This window comes from Narcine bancroftii, chromosome 3 (assembly GCF_036971445.1).
Source record: "Narcine bancroftii isolate sNarBan1 chromosome 3, sNarBan1.hap1, whole genome shotgun sequence".
Lineage (NCBI taxonomy): Eukaryota > Metazoa > Chordata > Chondrichthyes > Torpediniformes > Narcinidae > Narcine > Narcine bancroftii.
The window spans coordinates 262830516-262852588 of NC_091471.1; the positions used below are offsets into that span (position 1 = coordinate 262830516).

General features: G+C 41.1%; 1 protein-coding gene across 2 annotated transcripts; it reads right to left on the minus strand.

Annotated features, from left to right (window-relative positions):
* Positions 1–3599: 3599 nt before the first annotated feature.
* Positions 3600–21811, minus strand: LOC138758656 (acidic leucine-rich nuclear phosphoprotein 32 family member B-like). Of its 2 annotated transcripts, none has more exons than XM_069927932.1 (7): positions 21623–21811; positions 14368–14517; positions 10787–10909; positions 8012–8222; positions 6894–7009; positions 6588–6624; positions 3600–5417 (listed from the first exon to the last, which is right to left on the minus strand). In XM_069927932.1, the coding sequence occupies exons 1-7, from the start codon at positions 21674–21676 to the stop codon at positions 5344–5346; spliced, it is 765 nt and encodes a 254-aa protein (XP_069784033.1). In that variant the 5' UTR covers positions 21677–21811; the 3' UTR covers positions 3600–5343. The 2 variants fall into 2 exon arrangements, with proteins under 2 accessions (XP_069784033.1, XP_069784034.1); XM_069927933.1 differs by lacking the exon at positions 21623–21811 and adding an exon at positions 16951–17005.
* Positions 21812–22073: the final 262 nt, after the last annotated feature.

Here is a 22073-nt window from a genome sequence, read left to right on the forward strand (position 1 = left end):
ATATTCATGCATACAATATCACATCTTATAAACAATATGCCAGATGACATCTCAATCCTTGGCCACACCGACACCAACCAACAGGAAACACCCACCAAAGATGGCAACACCATCATTTATAGGCAGGAGAGAGTTGCCCTTGGACTCCAAACTCCTTGTAATCTAGTGGCATCAAGTCAGATATGGAGAAAAAAACATCTTCTCTTGATTATCATTTAATGTCCTCACTCAACTGATGAACCAGTTTGGAAAAAAAGCAATGAAAGTTCTCGAGGGTGGGGAGGGAGATAGTCTGAATGTCCATCACAAAGCCTCGCTTGGTATCACCACCACTGATCAATCAGACTGAGTCCTGAAGGACACAACTGTCCAATTGGAACTGTGGCAGGCCAATATGAGCCAATATGAGAAACAAATGGACTTAACCTTGTTCTCACTAATCTATTGGTGGGAGATGCATCTATCATGATGTTGAAAGATCACAGTCTCAGTTTTATATTAAAGGCCCTATCATGAGACATTACAATGTAGTGAATGGCAAAGTCTTAAAACACATCCGGCAGCACAAAACTAGACGACCATGAGGACCGTCAACATAAATGTGAACCATCATAATCTGCAATCTCACATCCCAACATATCCTTCAGTCTACCATTTCTATCCATCCTAGGTTTCACCCCAGTTAATGTGCATTTAATGAGTTTCCCAGGACATGCACCAGCCATTCCTGAAAACGACGAGATGCTAGCATGGTGAATTCAGGATTACCTGAAGGTTAAACAGAACATGCCACAGACAATTCAAAACCAATAGATCAAAGCTCTAGTCTTATATTTAGTTGTGAATCGTAGCAATTGGGAAGCAGATCCAAGAACATCTTTATCATCAGAAAATGATGAATCCAGGTACCTTAAGTGCCAAAGAGAAGGCTGAACCACGGTCAGGTGGAACTATCGAGTGGATGATCCATCTCAGATTCCTTCATAGATCACTATCCTCACAGAAGCCACTTGATTTGCACATGTCATCTGTGGTTTGTAACTAGCTGCACCTCGCTCCAAGCTCTTCCAGTCCAAATACAACACTGGTATCTATGGGAACTGGAAAATTGCCTGTCTAAATCCTAGTTACAAAAAATGGGACAAACCTATTCTGGCCTCTAATAACCACCTTATTACTCCATTCTCAATCATAAGTAAATATTTGGAAGTCAACTTGAAGTTAGCACTTACAATAAAATCTACTCTCCAAATGCTCAGTTTATGTTATGCCAGGACTGCTTGGTTCCAGACCTAATTAACGTTTTGGACCATAAATTCCTGAGATGAGGGGGAGAGCAACAGCCTGTGACTTCACCTATCTTTCTTTCTTTCTTTGGCTTGGCTTCGCAGACGAAGATTTATGGAGGGGTGATGTCCACGTCAGCTGCATGCTCGTTTGTGGCTGACAAGTCCGATGCGGGTCAGGCAGACATGGTTGCAGCGGTTGCAAGGGAAAATTGGTGGGTTGGGGTTGGGTGTTGGGTTTTTCCTCCTTTGTCTTTTGTCAGTGAGGTGGGCTCTGCGGTCTTCTTCAAAGGAGGTTGCTGCCCGCCGAACTGTGAGGCGCCAATATGCACGGTTGGAGGCGAGATCAGCCCACTGGCGGGTTCAATGTGGCAAGCACCAAGAGATTTCTTTAGGCAGTCCTTGTACCTCTTCTTTGGTGCACCTCTGTCTCGGTGGCCAGTGGAGAGCTCGCCATATAACACGATCTTGGGAAGGCGATGGTCCTCCATTCTGGAGACGTGACCTACCCAGCACAGTTGGATCTTCAGCAGCGTGGATTAGATGCTGTCGGCTTCTGCTATCTCGAATACTTCGATGTTGGTGATGAAGTCGCTTCAATGAATGTTGAGGATGGAGCGGAGATAACGCTGGTGGAAGCGTTCTAGGAGCCGTAGGTGATGCCGGTAGAGAACCCATGATTTGGAGCCGAACAGGAGAGTGGGCATGACAACGGCTCTGTATACGCTAATCTTTGAGGTTTTTCAGTTGGTCGTTTTTCCAGACTCTCAACCCCACTTGATAGAAGTAGATATCACAGTTGTCTTTAGAGAGGGTATTACCAGAGAAATATTGTGTGCAGCAGGGCAGGAAGAAATCAGGAATAGGAGTGGTGGTTTTGACTTCACCTATATGTAACACCTAATAGCATTACTATTGCCAAATCCCCCACCAATCCATAACCTGGTATCATTGACCAGAAATGGAACTGGATCATAGATGGGTTTATTAAGGTGGTCACAGTTAAGGCACAGACAACTGTCAGTTGTGTGACCACCAGGAAAGGCAGAAGAGATAGAGTGGAAGATTTCCCTATGGTTTCTCTCCTTACAAATATTTTATTTTGAATGTTATCAGATGGAGGGGGTGGGGGTTGGGAAGAGGAAAGTAATCAATATGCTTTCAGAGAGCACCAGGTCTGTGGCACGATGACCGATTCCGATGCCCAGCAGGGGAGAGTGGAGACGAGAGAGAAAAGGTGATGGGAATTCTATGTACCCGATGAAGACTTGGTACATTTCCTGAGAAGTGCTGGGGTCAAGGATGCCTGAGTGATTGCACAAATAGTATCAAAAGTGAGGAGGAGTAGTCAGATGGTGCATACACATTGGCACCAATATGGGTAGAGAAAGCATTTGGCTACAAGAGATGGACAAGGAAGCTTAGGGTAGTCAGAGGACTAAGTTGTAATGAATTGAAGTATAACCATATTAGAAGAGGAGCTAGTGATCTTGAAGGACAGAAGTCCTCAGGGCTCGACCAAGTGTATTATGGGAAGAAATTACTGGGGTCCGTGACAAAACTACAATTCCGTTATATGATTTACTCTTTGTTGCTCTTAATGTCCTCTGTGCTTTTTTGATTAGTTAAGTGTTTTGTGTCAAGGAAGCAGGGGACAAACTTGGCATCAGCAGAGAAATCTGTATAGGATATGGATAAGATGTAATTAGTGTTGATTTGTAAACACTGACATTTACAATGTTGAAAACTGTTTAGAGTTCAAGTCTGGAAAATCATGAATAAAATATTTAAAAAAATACTGGGGACATTGGCAGTAATATCATTGCTAGAAGTAGGTGAAGCAGCCAATATATCGGCAGCAAGGACAAGCCAGGGAACTACATGCTGCTAAGTGTTCAGTATTAGCAGTTACTAGAAGGGATTCTGAGTGACGGGATTTACCTGTATTTGGAAGGCAAAAGACGGAGTTGGGATAGTCAGCATGGCTTTGCATGCAGGAAATCATGTTCCATAAATTTGACTTGCGATTATTTATTTGAAAAGGTAACAAGAGGATTGTTGAAGGCAGGACAGTATATATTATTTATGTGAACTTTATCAAGGCCTTTGAGGTCGGGCCTAATAGGCTGGCTATGGTTAGATGACATCATCAATAATATTAGCAGTGCAATAGGGTGGTCGTGGAGAATAGTTTTTCAGATTGGAGGTCTTTGTGACCAGTGTGTACCACAGCGATTGATGCTGGGTCAATTATTGTTCATGCATATTAACAATTTGTATGAGAATAGGGTTGGTGAGGTTAGTAACCACGAATGACACCAAAATTAGCAGTAATTTATTCATTTCTGACATCTTCTAATGGATTGAGAGAAATTCATGAATTGAGCATTTTACTATTTTATACATTGTCACACTTATTGCTGGTTTACAAAATAGCAAGATACAATTGCAATGATTAACTCAGCTCATAAGCTTGACTGGACTCGCTAAAAACAAAGTGTCTTTCAGTTAAAAAATGCCACAGGAGTCACACTTGCTTGTACCTCAGGGTAAAATACATATTCACAACAAAAAGTAATTTTATTAAAAACCCATTTATTTTGAAAATTTATAACAAAACTAGATACATTAACATGAAATAGGTCTTCTGAACTTATTTTCTGTTCAGAAATAACCTGAACAGCAACATTTCAAAGTTTAATACATTTGCAGTTCCTTCACTGAAAATTTATATTCAAATTCATTTTTGCTCTAAAAAATTCACACCACACTAAAAATAAAAAGTAACAAATTACCTAGTTTCTAATCTGAACATTTAGTTTTCTTTAAAAAAGTCCCAGAGTTTATAAATATCCATTTTTCAATGGGTATCTAGAACTAATTTCATAATATACTGTTATAATACAAAGAGACTGTTGACTGAGATTATACAAATATTTGAAAGCTATTTACTTTCCTCTTTAGAAGGCTTTTTTTTTGCATTCGTACTTAAAAACCCTTTTCAGAAAATCTAGTAAACAACTGCAAGGCTCTGAGCATATTTGATTCTGGACGACCATGATGTTTCTTACTGATCTGTTTCGGATCCAAACAGGAGAAAGTTGAGCACAGTTCAGAACCCTGCATCAAAAGTTAGGACATCACTTAGAGTCCAGTAGCTGCAACTATAAAATATACCTTAATTTTGTGTTTTGTTTTTCACCCTCCGCTTTCTGAAAAAGACAACTTATTAAAACAGATCTCTCTGTTCTTGCATCAGTTCTGTTGCCATGGAAATGCCAAAACAATAAGTAGTCAATAATGGATACTGGCATTTCATAAAAGACATTTCTGACAGATTGCACAGGCTGTCCTCACCCTAACGCTAGTCTCGTAACAACTTGATAGTCTGATCCACATTTAACAAAAATTGTCTGCTGGACCAATTACACTATAAGGCACAATAAAGGCAAATTCTAACTTGAATGCAGTGAGCTTCAGATATATACTTACATTGACTATCTGCAAGAATCACTTGGGGAGTCAGCCTGCTTATTTTATTAATATGTCACAGCATTCTACTATGGAAAAGGAATGGAAGCACGTACTTAATAACAACATAATGGTTTAGCAATAACAGCAACTCAATTGTCACAGTCACTCTTTGGAATTTCAATCCATAGGAAGGGACTGAAAAGAATCAAGAAAAATGCAAACACCAGGGAGAGATTTGCGCCTTTAAAATTGACATGCCATTTAGGAGTGGTAACTGATTCTTACTAGAGGGAAATGGTTATAAACAAAATTCACCACTGCCAAGTTTATGTTGTACAACTTTGGTTTAACAGTGGCAACTCTGACGACCAATCTAAGGCAACATACCAGACTTCCAGCAATTTAGATAGTGTATCCAACTTGTCAGAAATGCGATAATTAATTAGAAATGCACTTTTAAACAGAATAACTTATGAAAATTATAGCTCATTAATACATATCACCATAGCTACAGATACTGCCTCAGAGGAATGTCACTTGATGTGAATATCAACCACAGTCACAGTCTATATATTTACTGAGCTCATTCATCATCTTCAGTATCTTCTTCTCCATCATCCTCTTGGGTTCTCTTCCGTTTTTGGCCCTGGTCTATTTCTGTGAAGGCAACATTTATTCAAAGATATCAAGACACTGGCTTTGGTTAAACAATTGGTGTTTTAAAGCTAATACTGGCTTCATAAAAATAAGAATAGCAGATATAGGAACATTTGGAGATGACATTGGGAGCCTACAAAATAAATACAGGGTGATTGCTGCTTTATAAATTATGAAGTTTTACATTTGAGTGTTTAAATATGAGGATATAACAGAACTCAGGATAGAAATGGTAACTGTGTACTTGACACATGTAAAAAGTCTAATTAAAAACTGATCTGAGCAATGAGACATTCTGGAGTGGATCAGTTCTGAAAATGAAAATGGATTCCAGGGGATCTGGCTCCTTCTGAACCAAGAGCCATAACAGTTCAGTGCAGAGTTAAATTGCCCATTATCCTTTTACTGTGGCATTAAAGTAGTTGAGTGAGAAGAAAATCATACAAAATATTCCAAATTTCCTTGATAAGTGGTTCTTAAAGATTTTAAAAAGGAACGTGTAAGCAGCATTCTTTTCATTTTAATTTAAATCTTACCCATGACATTTTAGTCACCATGGGGAAAAAGTTTATTTTTGCCCAGTGAGAGATACAGAAATTCGGTTTGGTAAATGTAGGCTTTCAAAATGCAGCTGTGGAACCAGTGCAGACAAAGTGGGGGATTAACAGGGCGGTAAGCAGGGCAACACAGTTATTGCCACCACAGAGCTCCATCAATGTATCCTGAATCCTGACCAAGAGTGTGAAGTTTATACCATCCTTGACCACATCAGTTTTCCTGGGTGCTGGGGGGGGGATTCAGTCTCCTCCCGTGTCCTAATGGTATGCTGGTTGTTAGGTATTTGTTCACTGTAAATTGCCCCAGGCGTAGGACTTGATGGATAGGTAAGCAATAAGTTTCAGGGCCATACAAGGAAGTATAGAAATGATGGGAATGCTTTGAGAGCTGATATTGACTCGTACGCTGAAAAGCTCCATCTACATCACATAAAAATGAGGGTAAAGTCTGGAACCTAATGTCTTAAACATTGGTGGAATATCAGAATGGATTGCTTGAAACTTGAAGTCCAATCTAAGCTCACAAAGGCCACGAATTTTCAGGATGGACACCTTAAACTGCAGTCTTGTTTAAACTGTAGTCTGAAGGAGTCGAGTGATGTTTGTCGCTTACCTTTGCATTCCTCTTCATCTTCGTCATCCTCGTCGTCCTATATTAAAAGAAAGTTTTGCATATCAGGGTCAATGATAGCTAACGGACATATTGCCATCCAAACGTGAAAACAATGAGGGCATCCTGTGCTTAAGTCACCCCAAAACGGGATGACGACCTGCCTGGACGTTTTCTTTTCTAAAAGACTATACAGAAGCCGTATTGTACTCGGACTCTGGGCGTATGAAGATGCCCACAGGCCTGCGGGTCGTCAAAGGTCAACTAAATTGGGAAGCTCTTTGAGAAAATGTTCTGATTTTTGCTTACATCCTCACTGTCGTCATCCTCCTCTTCCTCATCTTCACCGTCAAGTTCGTCTTCATCCTCCTCATCTAAGGCATCAAATTCCCCCTCTTCTTCATCATCTTCATCCTCCTCTTCGACTGAAATTTTGGAACGTCAGCAAATTAATTCATGGCAGACAGTTAACTACTATTAACAATACCTCTGAATGAGAGCAAAATATCTGCATGCTTAAACTCCCCACTGAAATATGATTCAATGTCCAGTGCACTTCTTGTTTTACGTAGTTCCTCGTCCCTTTCCTCCTTCAAGTACAATTGTTGTGAATGAAAAGGGTTTAGCACTCGTCACATTTCATTCAAGATACTGTTTCGTATTTTAAAAGTCATTGTGGATATGGAAGCAGGCAAAACGTGGAAGCAGGGAGGGTACAGGCAAGATCACCAGCCCAAGCATTTATACATCACCAAGAGTGATTTAGATCGAGAATGAAGTCGTTTTTAAATTAGATAGCAATAAAACAAATGAATCCAAAACAATATTTTTGAATGCTTTGAAAATGGCAAATGGACGCAGGTTGAGTGAACGGCAAAAACTAAAAAAAAAAATGTATTTTAGATTTCCAAAGTGATGACGGCACAAAAATCTAATTTAATTAAACTGACTAGACTCCAAGCCCTTGTGTAATATCACCTTGGAATATTATGCCAGGCTAAGACTTAACAAGCCTTCAATTCCATTCTGAATGTCTTAATTGACTCTACCTCTCTGGAAATGCATTCCAGGTCCTATTTCCTATTTGTGATTCTAATTCTTGTGTCACTGGTTTTTTGCCATATACAGTACATTGATTCTACATCTTAACCAGTGGGAACAGTATGCCTCCATCTACCCCTATAAGATTCCATCTCAACCTTTATTGAAGTAAACTAGATCTACTTTTCGACAAATCCCTAAATTCTCTAGCCCCCCACCCTCCACCACAGTCCCCCAACCAGGATTTAACTGAGACACCAGATGAACATAATTTTTGGATTTACCAAGGCTAATCACAATTTCCCTGCTCTCACACTCCATGCCTGTTTCTAATACCCAGAATTCACAGGGTTTGCTCCCGGATTAGATCTTGAGTAAACGCCTACCATCTTCATTTTCCTCCTCCTCATCATCCTCTTCATCATCCTCGAGTCCGTCACCCTCCACATCAGAATCTGGTGCCTCCTGATCATCCTGGTCATATCCGTCCAGGTACGTGAGTTGGGGGAGCAGCTTGAACATGCTGTCTCGGTAGTCATTTAAATTGGTTACTTCACAATTAAATAAGTCAAGACTCCTCAAATTCAGAAGCTTCTTCTGTTGTAAAGAAATTTAAAAAAGCCAGAATAATACATTGTAATTTTTTTCGTCCACAATTCCAAATTATCTCCCAGTTTTTCTGAAGCCTGCAAGGCAAAATGCTTAATCTCTTTAGATTCATTACATATCTCAAAACTATTGGAATCATATTTTTTAACAAATATAGCATAAAATTTAATGTACACAGGCAGAAAATTAATTTTAAATTTCTTTCACATATCTGTCAGTTTTTATAAAAAAAAGGCCAAAGCAACTCGTGTTAAAAAGATATCCAAACCCCAGCTTAAAAGCTTTACTTATGACCAAGCTTTCAGAGAGGGCAGTTGGGTTAAATTGGAGAGTACCAGTTCTATTATTAATTTTGTACTATTCATATAAAACATAAAAAAGCACCCATATACTAAAGCATCTTTCACACTGTCTCAAAGCATTCCATTGCCAAAGTAATTTTGTCAAGCCCAACTCAAGGGATGTCCTTAATATTCTCAAAATTACATTTCTTCTTGGAAAATCCCCGGCATGAATAGCATTACTGTTAAAAATCTCAAATAATCCATTTATATTGCAATTCTTCAACCATTTATAATATTCACTATCAAAGACCTCACTGGAAAAGTCATTAATAAAATGTTGCGTGGCACAACACAATTGATAGAACAACCTTGGCCTGCGATTTGGATATCCATTTGAAAATGCTATTTGCTCCCACATTTCAGAGTTTACAGCAAGTGACATGGAGTAAAATGGGAGGGATTTCATAAATTTTAAGTATTTTCATTTAATTTAATCGTTTGGATCTTCTGTTAGAATAAAAACAATCTCTCCTCATAAGCACAATTACTGATTCCCATCATCCTGGTGCATTTTGCTACACATCTCCATGGCATTAACTGCTGCACAACAGATCATTCAAAACTAACACCCAACCATCACTCTTCTACAATATCTCAGCCCTCTACCTCTATGTTCCCATTTGCAAAATTCAAAAATCTAACTATTCTTCAAATTTTATTTTCAAAGGATGACATTTGATTCTATAGATCAACGGTACTTAACTTTTTTCCCCCAATCACAGACCATTTTACATTTTACCGTGGAGCACCTACAAGGGGGAGCTTGCAAGCTCGAGATCTTGAGCTCCTTCTCAAATCAGCAACGGTTTTGTTTTGGAGGGACTTTTTTTTGAGAATTGTATTTTTGTTGTCAAATTTACTACCTTGTTTTATACGTTTGTTATATGTAACGTTTATCTTTGCTGTAGAACATCTATAACAAACCCATGGACCACCAGTCGACTACGGCTATAGATCTAGGTTCATCCTTACTTCCTGTCATCTTGCTACTGTGCATGAGCATCCATTCCTGACCCTAACCCTAAACCAGTTTTACATTTCTTTCTATCAACTTTGTTGCCAAGTCATCATTTTCATTATGTATTTTCAGTTTTTAACAAACATTGGATGGGAAAATCCACCCAAAATATTTGTAATATTGTAATTTTGTCAAGTGTTGGCACCCAAACAATTCTGAAAGCAATTTTTTTGTGTATATCTTCATCCTTTCTTTTCCAACACATCATCACTCCATCCCCCAATCCTGCTCAACAAGACCACCTCATTGACCAAAACTAATAAAGTACTAATTTCATAGCTTTTATTTAAATAAAGTTGCTCTTCTCTCGCACCACCAGGATCAGGAACAGCTGCTCCCCCTCCACTGACCAACTCAATTGACTCTTATTCGTGCATTTATTGATTTTCTTTTTTTAATTCTCTTTGCATTTCACAGTTTGTTTACATTCACTATCTGTTTACAGTTCTTTTATTTGTTTATATGTTTACACTGTGTATAGTCTTTTGGCACTACGAATGGTGCCAATTCCACCGTGCCTGCAGGAAGAAGAATCTCAGGGTTCTAGGTGATGTCATGTATGTATTCTGACAATATGAAATCAGAAATCTTTTTCCTGAAATTCAAAATAATTTGGAGCTCCCCCCCCCCCCCCCCCCCATTAACACCCTGCTTGCATTTAGTTCAAATTCAGTTAAAGAGAAAATGCCACTGGGTATATTTAAGAGGGAAATGTTTGTATGTATTTTGGTTGATATGGTTCACAGTGTGAAAAATAAAAAAATTCAGTTAAAGCCACAATTCTTCCCAATAAAATGTAAAATGTGGTCTCCTTAGACCCCAAAGATGGCTCTTCCAATTAAGCATATTGTCAACCAGAGTGAAAGCATCAACAAAATTAAAAAGTGATCACTATTTAATTTGAAGCTGTTGGCCACCATAAATTACAAGTAAAAATGTATCAAAAAATTATTTAAAATCTTCAAGCAGTAGTTAATTAAATCATCAAATGACAAGACTCCAGTGAGGGAGATCATTACTGAGAAAGTTCTAAATAAATCATTATTTATTTTTCCACACCAAAGCTTTCCACTCTGTTGTATTACCAGGCAGCTGCAGTAACAGGCCTGCCAGTATTCACTACATCCATCCAAATAACATATTGTTCCGAGTTTCTTAGCTTTCATCTTCAACTATTACTAATTTCTTACCAAGGGCTCAAGTGTGTTGATGTCTTTAATTTTATTTCCACTGAGGTTTAAATGTGTGAGGCTCGGGGTCCTTTCTGCCAAAACTTCAAGTCCTCCAGATATTCTGTTATCACTTAGTTCAAGCTGAAAAATGAAGATGGCAACATTTAAAAACGACAAATGCAATTTTATGACTCCATTGTAAAACTATTTTTTTTTCCAAATTTAAATTCAACAATCCAAAATAACTGTTACAAAACATAATTTAAAGTGAAGTTAAGATTGGCATTTGATAAGTCTTAAAAAATTCCCATGAAATTCTGATGTGAATATATATTAGAAGGGAAAATAATTACCAATACACTACACCTAATTCCTCACACTAATTGACCATCTTCTAGTGTTGTGAACTTCTCAAGTTAACCACAAGAGTATTAAATTCAGTGCCACAATAGAGAAATCATGAAGAATGAACTTTACTTATGATGCAGGCTACATGGCCCTTATAAGTTCAAGCCAGCTCCCAGTAGCACAGATTCTTATGGCTAGGAAAGGCTTAGACGGATGTGGGATACGTGCAGACAAATGGGACTGGCTTGAATAGACAACTTGCTCAGCATAGACGACGGGTTTTTGTGCTGTATAACCCTCTTAACTTTAAGTACCATCCCTTCTCCTCATTTCCTCAGCCTTTATTCTTTCTCTCATGTCCAGCAACCTGCCTTTGATTCATTCACTTACCACATGGCTCCAAGGAGGGGGCTGCAAATTCCAGTTTATGGAACAGTTCATTTTGTGTGTTAATTTTTTTTAACCCAATGCACTCTGAAATCTAAGAAACCTCATTTAAGTGTTGAACAATCAAAATGATTATTCACCCCATACCATGGGATGCAGTCATGTCCCATTTGCAAAACATTGCATCAACTCACCAGAAGTAGAAATATTATGACAGCACAAGTATGAGGTCACATACTATTCCTAAATTGCTTCTTTACTACTTGAGCAAGTATGGAACTACAACAAAAAAGTGGTGATACAAGGTGACCTTTTAAAGATGGGGAATACATGAACCCTTGCTTGGACCATCCACTTTAAAAACAGAAAAATGCACAAGGAACTAATACATAAAAATATAGTAAGGAATCATGGTATGTAGATTAACCTGACCAAATAACAAAAATTATGTTCTTAAATAAATCAAAATAGTATCCAGCTGCTTGGACAACAATCACAGTTCAAATTCCAAGGTAATTGTGGAATTAAATAAACTCAGCTGTCTTACCAAATATCAACTGGGGAGGAAATCTTACCATGTCTGAATATGCAGAGTGCTCCCCAAAAACAATGTGGGAATTGCTTTTACCCGAGACAACCATCTTCAGAGAATCAAAACTAAAGGTAACATGCCAGACCACTTTTTCCAGAATCAGAAGGAACCCATAGTTCCCTGGTAGGAAGAGGAAACTAAGAGTTGTCAGTGTTGACACCGTCCCATGAAGTCTCACAAACTAATGAGTTAGTGCTCTTTCTCTAAATAACCATTAAGGACAAGACCACAGAATGTTCTCTGGGTAAGGAATCCATCACTCAGAAAATTTTAGTTGCACAACCAACAACTAAGGTCAGAATGCGAGAATTAACACAGGATAAACTGCTGACCTCGTCCTCACACATCTGCCTGTCACAGATGTAAATATCCGTGACAAAATGCCAGAAGTGCCAACTTTAGTTATTGACGAGACCAAGCAACTTCTTCATGAGGACAATGATAGTCTATTGAGTGTATCTTCATTGCCATGGTGCTGAATGGAATTGATGCAGGACAAATGTGGCACAAAGCTAAAAGTCCATGAGGTCCATAGCCCATCAACAGGAAGAAGTGTATATCACCATAATCTGTAGTCGCTTAGATCAGCAAACCTCTTGCTGGGAGACCATTGCTATAATTACATATGGAATTAACCTTGGTTCAAGACGTTGAAGGACGTACCAGCACCAAGCATACATAAAGTGAGGTGTCAACCTGGTAAAGCGAAAACACAGGACCACATGCGCACTACACTGCAATATTAGTGTACAACAGAAATAAATGACAAGGAATGGACATCATCGGCTCCTTTAACAAGTCATTTAAAGCCTGTAAAACCCTTCAGCTCTGCCATAATCAGTGGCTAAATAGCTAATGAAAGGCTCAACAAGCAGGGTCCAGCATGCAAGTGCTAGAGTCAAGGCTACAGCTCTCAGTCATATTCAAACACATGTGGAAACTGGACGACCCACTATGGATTCCTCCAAAGATCCCCAACCATGACAGAAAACAGACCATACAATTTGATTCAGGACACAAGGTATCAAAAATAACATCATAGCACCCTGGATACATCAGAAGTAATATCTCCACTGCAACCTACAAGATCTGCATTCCAGAACAATAAATATCCCCAGCCAAGTTGTTCCAGTAGACGTAATACTGACAATGTAGTGTCCTATCCACAAAAAAGATCAAATTTAATCTACACCATACAGCAGTGAAGGAAGATATCAACCATGTACATTCAAATATCTCTAAGTAATATAATTCAAAATTGGGTGGCACAGTTAGTGCCACATTATCAAAGAGCCAACAACCCAGGTTCAAATCCAGCACTGTCTATACAGCTGTATGCGACCATCAGCCACTGAGCCCCTCGTTGTTCTCCCGCCGTGGTCACGGTCCTGTCGAGTCATCTCATCTTTTCCTTGCACTGCTTTTAAACCCGTGTCCTCTGCTCTGGGCAAAAGACTCTGTGTTCACCTGATCTATCCTCTCATGAGTTTGCATACCTCTTAGCCTCCTGCCTTCCAAGGAAATAAAGCCCCAGCCTGTTCAACCTATAGCTCAGACACCAAATCCCTGGCAACATCCTCATAAATTGTAATTAAGGATGGACAATGAAAGTTGGCCTTACTACAAATGCCCTGATGCCAAAAAATGAAAATAAATACAGTAAAACCCCTAGTATCCAGAATTCAAGCAATCTTCAGTCTCAAGGAACCGGCAAAAAAAAATTGAGCAATAAAAAAAATTAAAATATTAGGTTAAAAAAAAAGTATAAAACTGTAGAAGTAAATGGTTTCTGAAGTAACACATAAACCTTTGCTGAAAATGGGAGCAAATATTCAGCCAGCAGAGGGAGGGCCTTGATCACGCTTTGCTTGTTGCAGTTGTTTGAATAGAGCGTGAAACAGCAATGGCGGGAGTCCAGGTGGAATAACATGTTAATGCCACTCACCGTTGGGGTGACTCTCAAAAGTTTTTCCTTATCCCTGCTTAGTAAGCTTCTTCATTTTTATTAGTAAGGTTTTATCTGTAAACTTTGGGGAGGGGGGTTGGGTTCATTATTTATGTTATTGCTCATCTTTTGCGAAGCTCCGTGGAGGGGGAGGAACCTGCAGATGCAGCGACGGTTAAATGTTTTCCAAATAAAGAGACTGAAAATAAAGTAAAATGCTTTGTACACACACACAGAACCAAAGGAACTTCTGCAATGGCTATAATGGATTGGTACTCTGACCTTTTTGGGATAATCACCTCCATCCAAATAAAATCATATTCCTACCTTTCTTAGTTTATTCAACTTTGGAAGATTTGAGACAGACGACAGCATCACATTGATCATGCTGAGAAATTCTAAGCTCTCAAATGCTACGGACAATCCATTAATTTTGCCGTCATTCGATCTGCAATTATCAAGAACCAGCTCTTTAACCTGCAAAAGAATAAAACCATAGATTCTTAAAAAAATTAATGTATTTATTTATGAGATTTGCAGAGAGAACCACATGACTTTAAAGTTAGTCTCATATGCATTGTGCTTTAAACTATTTTAAAAAATATGACCATCAAACTCTTGATCTTTGGAGCAACTGTAGATTTGTTAACTATATACGAGGAGCCTTCTGGTGCAATAAATTCAGCCTGATATAGGGAAGTATTTATTCTTATGCTATAGTTAGAAGAGGTGGAACGCAGAGAATGATATCAATCGGATTATCCCAAACTGCAGGGCAATCCTATCACAAAGGCCAACACGAGATGAAGCAAAAGTCTGCAGGCACCGTACCGTGATTGTAGTTAAATACACAAAAGTTCTGGAGAACTTCAGCAGGTTCCAACATCCAGAGGAAGCGAAGCTACACTGTATAACCAACATTTCAGGCCTGAGCCCTTCCAAGGTATGAGCAAGCCAGACAGGCACTTGAATAAAAAGGCATGGGAGCAGGGAAGAAAGGGGCAGTAGGAGGACCACAGGCCACCAACAAAGGGTCATAGGTGGACATGGTTAGGAGGGCAGGAGAGAAAAGCTGAGACCTGAACAGGGGAAGTTCTGTGAATGAAGAGCTAAAAGGAGACAGAGGTATAGGGAAAGAGAAAGACTGAGAAGGGGGCCTGACGTAAACTGGAGGGTGCCCAGGCGGAATACAAGGTGTCGTTCCTCCAATTTGGAGGTAGTTTCAGTTTGGTAGTGCATGAGATCATGGATTCTCATGTCGGCATGGGAATGGTAAAAGGAATTAAAAATGTAATGCCACTGGGAGATTACTGCTCTTTTTTACAGCGGACAGTGTGAAAGTGTTCAACGAAGCGATCTCCCAATCTGTGTCCAGTCTCTCTAACGTAGAGGAGGCAACAGGAGTACTGGATGCAGGAGATGACCCCTGCAAATTCACAAGTGAAAACGGCGCTTCAATCGGAAGGAATGTTTCAGGCCCCGAATAGAGGAGGTAATTATTCATATTCTTCAGTTAACCATGGCAATTCACTTTATTCATTTAATCTCATCTCTGTAGATAAAAATTATCCAAAATATTCTGCTCAAGATTACACTGCTGTAACTTCTGTTGGAAATCTTTGTGAACAGTTGCTAGGGATAAAATGCACTCAATGCCTTGGCTTGCATGTTCAGAATATGATCTTGAACAAGCTATTGCACTCAAAGGAGGGATTAAACCCATCAAGGAAATAACATCTGAAGATTGGGAATGAAGAAAATGATCAGAAAATAGTAAAGGGGAAACAAATCAGGTTTTATTTTATATTCAACATTATCAGTGACTGCTTGTATTTGGGTCTTCTCACTGTCAACTCCTATTGGAACGTGTAGGCTCAAAATTGCAAAAATTCAAAACATATTACAGCATTAGGTGACTTTATTTGAATTTTAGGCATTTACAATAGTGAACCTATCACTTACAACTAAAGCTTGCTCAACTTTATTAGCATTGTACTAGAGGAATAAGAATGACCTATCTTGGACAATCAGAAGTATCTGTCAGCATGCAGTTGGGAGATAGTTGGTGCTTTATAAAAATTCATTTGAGGGACAAAAATTCTGTTGTGACAAAGTAATGAATCCTGGGCATCTTTCTGCAGGGCCACAGTTACATTATGGTGGTGGTGCCCAACGTTGAGAATTAGGCAATTTTTCATCAGTGGGAGGAAGTGGCTTTAGTAATAAACGGGAAAAGGGGACAATGCAACACCTAAGACATTGCTATGTTATGGGCAACTGACCTCGAGTCAATCTGGATTAAATGGAAAGAGACACAAATACTAGGACCTCCTAAATATGCTCTATGAACCAGGCTGACACTTAATAAATAACAGGTTTAAGTCTTTATGAAGCCACTGAGAAAGTGCAACATTCTGATCACTTTGATGTTGCAGTTATCTTGCAAACAATCCTTTCAACTTTCAGTTCTCAGAACCAGTGCAAAGAAATGCTGGAGCACTTGCTCATTTAACCCCTGGCTCCTGAAACTCCATCCACCCTAAAGTCAGACAAGGTATGGTACGTATCTCTATTGCTGTCAGATTTTGTTAAGAACGACTCATTCTTGGCTATATCACCAAGAAGGAAGCACAACTCAAATTGAGTGGAGACACCGAAGTGGATGGTTGGGATGGGTTGAGGGATACATTTCCAATGACACAAAGAAGTTGTGGATCCTTTGAATAAAAGCTTAGGATCTTTCACATTTGTTTCGGGGAGATGGCATGAGCTTTTTAATGCTTTGCTTTCAATAAGGACCTGCCAACAACGAAGTACTACTTCAATTCCAGTGAAAGGCAGGGGAAAGGCTAACCTTGCACAGGTAGGAGCCCAAAGTTGAGGTTATAACCAGATCAAACCTGACCTTACCAAACGACAAAGCAGGGGTATGTGTTCAAATCTTGATCCAAATTCACCAATAGAACTGCAGACACAAAGAACAAATCTTTTGAGTGGGTTTCAGTCTGTCTACTGCTAAAACAACCTTTATCAGTAGTTCCAAGGCAACAATGAACAGAGTGATAACACAAGTTAGTTATTTATTGAATATGGAGATCACCAACAGGATCCAAGGCTCTTTCCCGCTCAGGAATTTTGGTCCTAAGCACACCAAGGATTTTTGGTCCTAGAAACTAAAGCTAGTAATTGAGGTGCATTCCATTGCTCCAGAAATCACCAGAATTACTCAGATGTCTGAAGGTTGTGGATAAAAATCCCATTTGAGGAATTTACAGGTCCAAACTCCAGACTGACATCCCATTATCAGAGTACTGCAAAATTAGAGATAATGTATTTCAGATGAGATATTAAAAAAGGTAGCCTGCCTGTCCCCTCAGGTCAAACATGTTTTAAAAAAGTTATCTTTGATCCTGGCCAATGTTTATCCCTTTCTCAACATCAGTGAAAAGGATTTTCTTGTCATTTCCACATTAGCATTTCCCAAAGATCCATGTTGGCAAACTGGCTGCAAGAAAACAGTGTCTACACTCTAAAATTAATTCAGCAAATGTCCTGAGGGCATTCTGAAAGAAGCTGTGTAAATCCAAGTGTTCCTCGTGTTTTGTGTTTCAGTGTGAACAGTGAACTGGATAAGAATTTCAGCACAAACCCCATACACAGGAAAATCCCCAAGCTTTGATTTTTGCCAGACTCATTTACCGGGATAGACACATGGTTATTAAGGGAAGTCTGTGAGCTATCCCATAGGAAAAAGAGTTGCAATTCCTCTTCCTCACACTGGAAGGATGACCCAATGCAGCCATTCTCAACAGGGGCCTTATGGACCCCCTGGGGGTGGGGGTACAGCATATTTAAGAGGGGAAATTTATTGAAATCATAAAATACTATTTTTCATGTAGTATATAAGAGAGAAGTACACAAGAAACCAATTAAATGACTGCTTCACAGGGAAGGGGGCTCATAAACTGAGCAGAGTCCGGTGGGGGGGGGCATAGCCAAAAAAAAAGTTGTTAATGGCTGATCTAATGTATTGTTCCACAGCATCACCCTTGGTCTTCAATGGATAAGATGGCGGTGCTGCCGTAGTGTCGGCACTGCTACTGGTGCAGGGAGTGCATGCACCTATTAATCGGCAGCAGCCATGAGGGGCTGCAGACTCTGGAGGAGTGGAGGATGGGAAGATCACCCCCTCCCCCGTCCAAAAAGGAGAAGCAGAGGAGACAATTCGCAGGGACGGTGACCACAGTGGTGGACCAGTGAGGGGGCTCTGCGGCTGAAAGACCCACTTATAGCGGGCTGGTGGCAACTTGGAGGCAAGGAACCCGTCGAAGCTGTGGGTTGCTGGAGACTGCTGTTGGGAGACTCTGTCCGGGATGTGGACTTCTGGAGATTGCCTCCTACTGGGTGAGGGGCACCAGGTATCGGAACCGGGATGCAATGAGATGTTGGGGGTTCGAACCCGGAGCTCAGGTTGCCAATGGTTTAGACTGGACTCTCTGCAGCTGTGGAAGCGCTGGAGGAAAATCTATGGTCACTCAGTGACATTGGGGGCAACTCTCTTTTGCTTCTCTCCCTCTAACTGTAAGACTCTAAGAGGTGCTTAGGCAATTCCAGCTGGTGGTGAATCTGTCTGCAAAAAGAAATTTCACAGGCACTTTTATTTCTATGATAATAAAATGAATCTTGAATTATTCACTATATTTAATGGGAGGGACTGAGTGTAAGGTATCCATATTTGCTGGACTATGTAACTGGAGTGGGCAAAATAGTTGTGTGTGGGAAAGCACAAGGTTATACATTCCAGTAAGTTTAATCTAAAGGCAAAGTATTATCAAGTGGCGAAAGATTTCAGAAGTAGCAGGATCCAGGCAATCTTGTGTCGGAACCACAGCAAGTTACGAACAGGTGGAGCATGTAGTTATGAGGTAAATAGCATAATGACCTTCATTGTAAGTAGGTTGGAGTTTAGAAATGGGGAACTTTTGTTATAATTGTGTGGGACACTGCTATGTTTTGCACTAATTCCTATGTTGTAAGGTTTTATCATGCATAGGTAAATAACTTAAATTCATGCTCTTTGGAACTAGTTAGTGTAGCAGTTAGCGCAATGCTGTCATGTTCCATTCTAGCAGTCGGTAAGGAGTTTGTCTCTGCATGAACTTCCTCCGGGTTGTAGGTCAATTGGGCAGCTCAGGCTTGTGGGCCGGAAGGGCCTGCTACCATGCTGCATGTCTAAATTTAAATTAGTTCCTTGGAATTAGGATGATCTTACTGCAACAAAATCCAAAAGGGGCGAGACAGGGCAGGCATTAAGATAGAATCAGATTTGGAGCACACTGACCAAGTTGTCTGCACAAAATAATCTCAAGATAATCCCTTTCAATGTCTCCTATCCATGTGCTGTCTAAATATTTTAAAAGTATTACAATTATACCTGCCTCTTACCATTTCTCCAGGCAGCTCCACCACTGTGTGAAGGTACCCCTCAGATTCCTATTGCCCCTTTCACCTTAAATCTATGCCTTAGATTACCCTTACTCAGAAAAGACTGCAACCACCTTATCTCCATCCCTCATGATATTATAAGCCACCTCAGCCTCCCACCTCCAGGGAGAAATGTACCAGCCTATCTAGCATTTCCTAATAATTCAAACCCACCAGTCACAATGATATTCTTGTCAATCTTCATGTCAACATTCAAGCTTCATGATTTTTTTTTGCAGTTGGGTGACCAAAACTGGATACAATACTTCAAGTATGATCTCGTCAATGACTTAAAAAATTTAGATGTACGGCACAGTAACAGGCCATCTTGGTCCACGAGTCTGTGCCGCCCAATTTACACCCTACAACCCCTGCTGAGGATTTTTTTTTTAAACCTACACCTCTGTAGGTTTCAAACGATGGGAGGAAACCAGAGCCTCAGGGGAAAACCCATGCAGACGCGTGGAGAACGTACAAACTTCTTACAGACAGTGCAGAATTTAAACCCTGGTTCCCATCATTGACGCTGTTAAGGTATTGCGCTAACCGCTATGCCATCCATGCCCCCTCTTGTACAGTTCTAATATGTTGTACCTACTCCTCTACTCAATGCTCTGTGATGTTTTCATTCATGGAAGAACCTTGACTGAGAGGAACATTACAAGATTTGGGATAGTCATTTAAAAGCGAAAAGTGCAGAAGGAATTTGCAGAAAATCTTTGGAATTCTCTCTCCCTAGCAGGTTACAGGAAATAATGGAGATAAAGAGATAGATACATTTTTTGAAAATCATGGAATTGTGGGCTTTGGAGAACTGGTACAAAAAAAAAGCAGTTGAGCCTGGAACATAGGACATAGCAGACATAAATCACCACTGTGTACAATTTGTGTGCATCAAGCTTGGTGAATCTCAATACCTCCTAATCTCATATATTAAAAAAAAAATTTTGTTCCTCGAATCCACTCCACCACACAAAGCAGAGAAAATCCACTCACTGGATTTTAGAATTTTGGTATTATCAGTTAATACTTGTTTGCATTTAACTTTAAAAGTTGCACAGATGCAAATGAGGCTTCTTTTTACTCCCTGCACAACACCTTTTAATCCCAATTAAATCCAAATTATAGTGGTGGCAAACGATACGATTCAAGGATATTTTGAAGCCCTACCAGCAATACGAACTTAATTAGATAATGAGAACATTTAAGAAAAAAAGTACACCTGCGATCCAAATTACAAATGCACAAGAATACATTCAATGAAAATCCAGAGCCACGGTGCAGTCAATACACCAGGATTGCAGGAAAACCCTGCAGTTTCTCCAGCAATCTTTGGGTTTTGCTTGGAAGCTGTTTATTGAAGGGTTCTTGAGTGCTGGGCTACACAACAATGAACCTGGAGGGGCTCAAGCTCGCCACTTTGGTTGTGCATTTGTATCTTTGCTATACAAGGTACAGGGCGCCTGTTCATACCCTGATGAAGGGCTATGCATCTTTATGTTTGCTATATAAAGGACGCTGCTCGACCTGCTGAGTTTCTCCAGCAATGTGTGTGTGTTTCATATATAACCTAACCACGGTGACCTGCAGACTTTCGTACACAACAAAGACCCCGCTGTATGTCAGCTGGTGGGAGCTGCCAGTGGGCGGCGGGGGGGTGGCAGAGGTTGGGCGCACCCCACCCCCACAAGCTGCAGCCACTCACTGGGTGGCGCGCGCGCGCGGGACCACGTGGGACGGCGGCCCGGGCCCGGGCCCGGGTTCCACGCGGCAACGTGACGCAACAATTCCGGCCTCGAGTCCACGTCTCGCGCGCAGGGAAGGAGCCACGAACCCGGCACCGGGCTCGCCCTCAGCTCTGGGTTAGACGCCGAGGCGGGAGGGGCGCCACCACCCCCAGGGTGGGGGTGGGGGGTGGGAAGAGAGGGAGAGCGCATCGTCCTCGGGCCGAGGCCCCGACCGGCGGGAAATTTAAATCCCAGGCCAGGAGGTTTGGTAAGGCCTTTCCCGTCCCCGTCCCCCCCTTCCCGACCGCTTCACCCAGGCCACGCGGTGCGGCCGCTGGGCGCAGCGTAGCTCCCCCCCACCGAGGCCTCACGTCTGTCGGGGTCCTGTTGCGTAGCTCCAGGCTAATCCTTTTCTTCATTTCCATGGCTTTGGGGATGCGACAACTGCTTTGCAGCGAAGGAAGGAACGGAAAAGCCCGGCCTCGCAGAGCAGCTCGAACCCGCGCCAAATGCAGCCGCCTCCGGGAATACCCAGCCACCGCACGCCACCAGCGCCGCCACCGGGCGCCGAGCTGCACTGCAGGCACCCGCTCCCTCTCCCCGGTGATGCCGCCGCCAGCGCCGCCTGCAAGAGCCGAGCTGCACTGCAGGCCCGCCGCCCCGCGTAGGAGATGACGCCACTAGCGCCGCCTCCAGGAGCTGAGCTGCATTACAGGTTCCCCACCCCCTTCCACCTTGGGACTCCGGGCGCCGAGCTGCACTTGCAAGATCCCCTCGCCCCACCTCGGGAGATGCCGCCTCCGGCTGACGAGCTGCATTGGA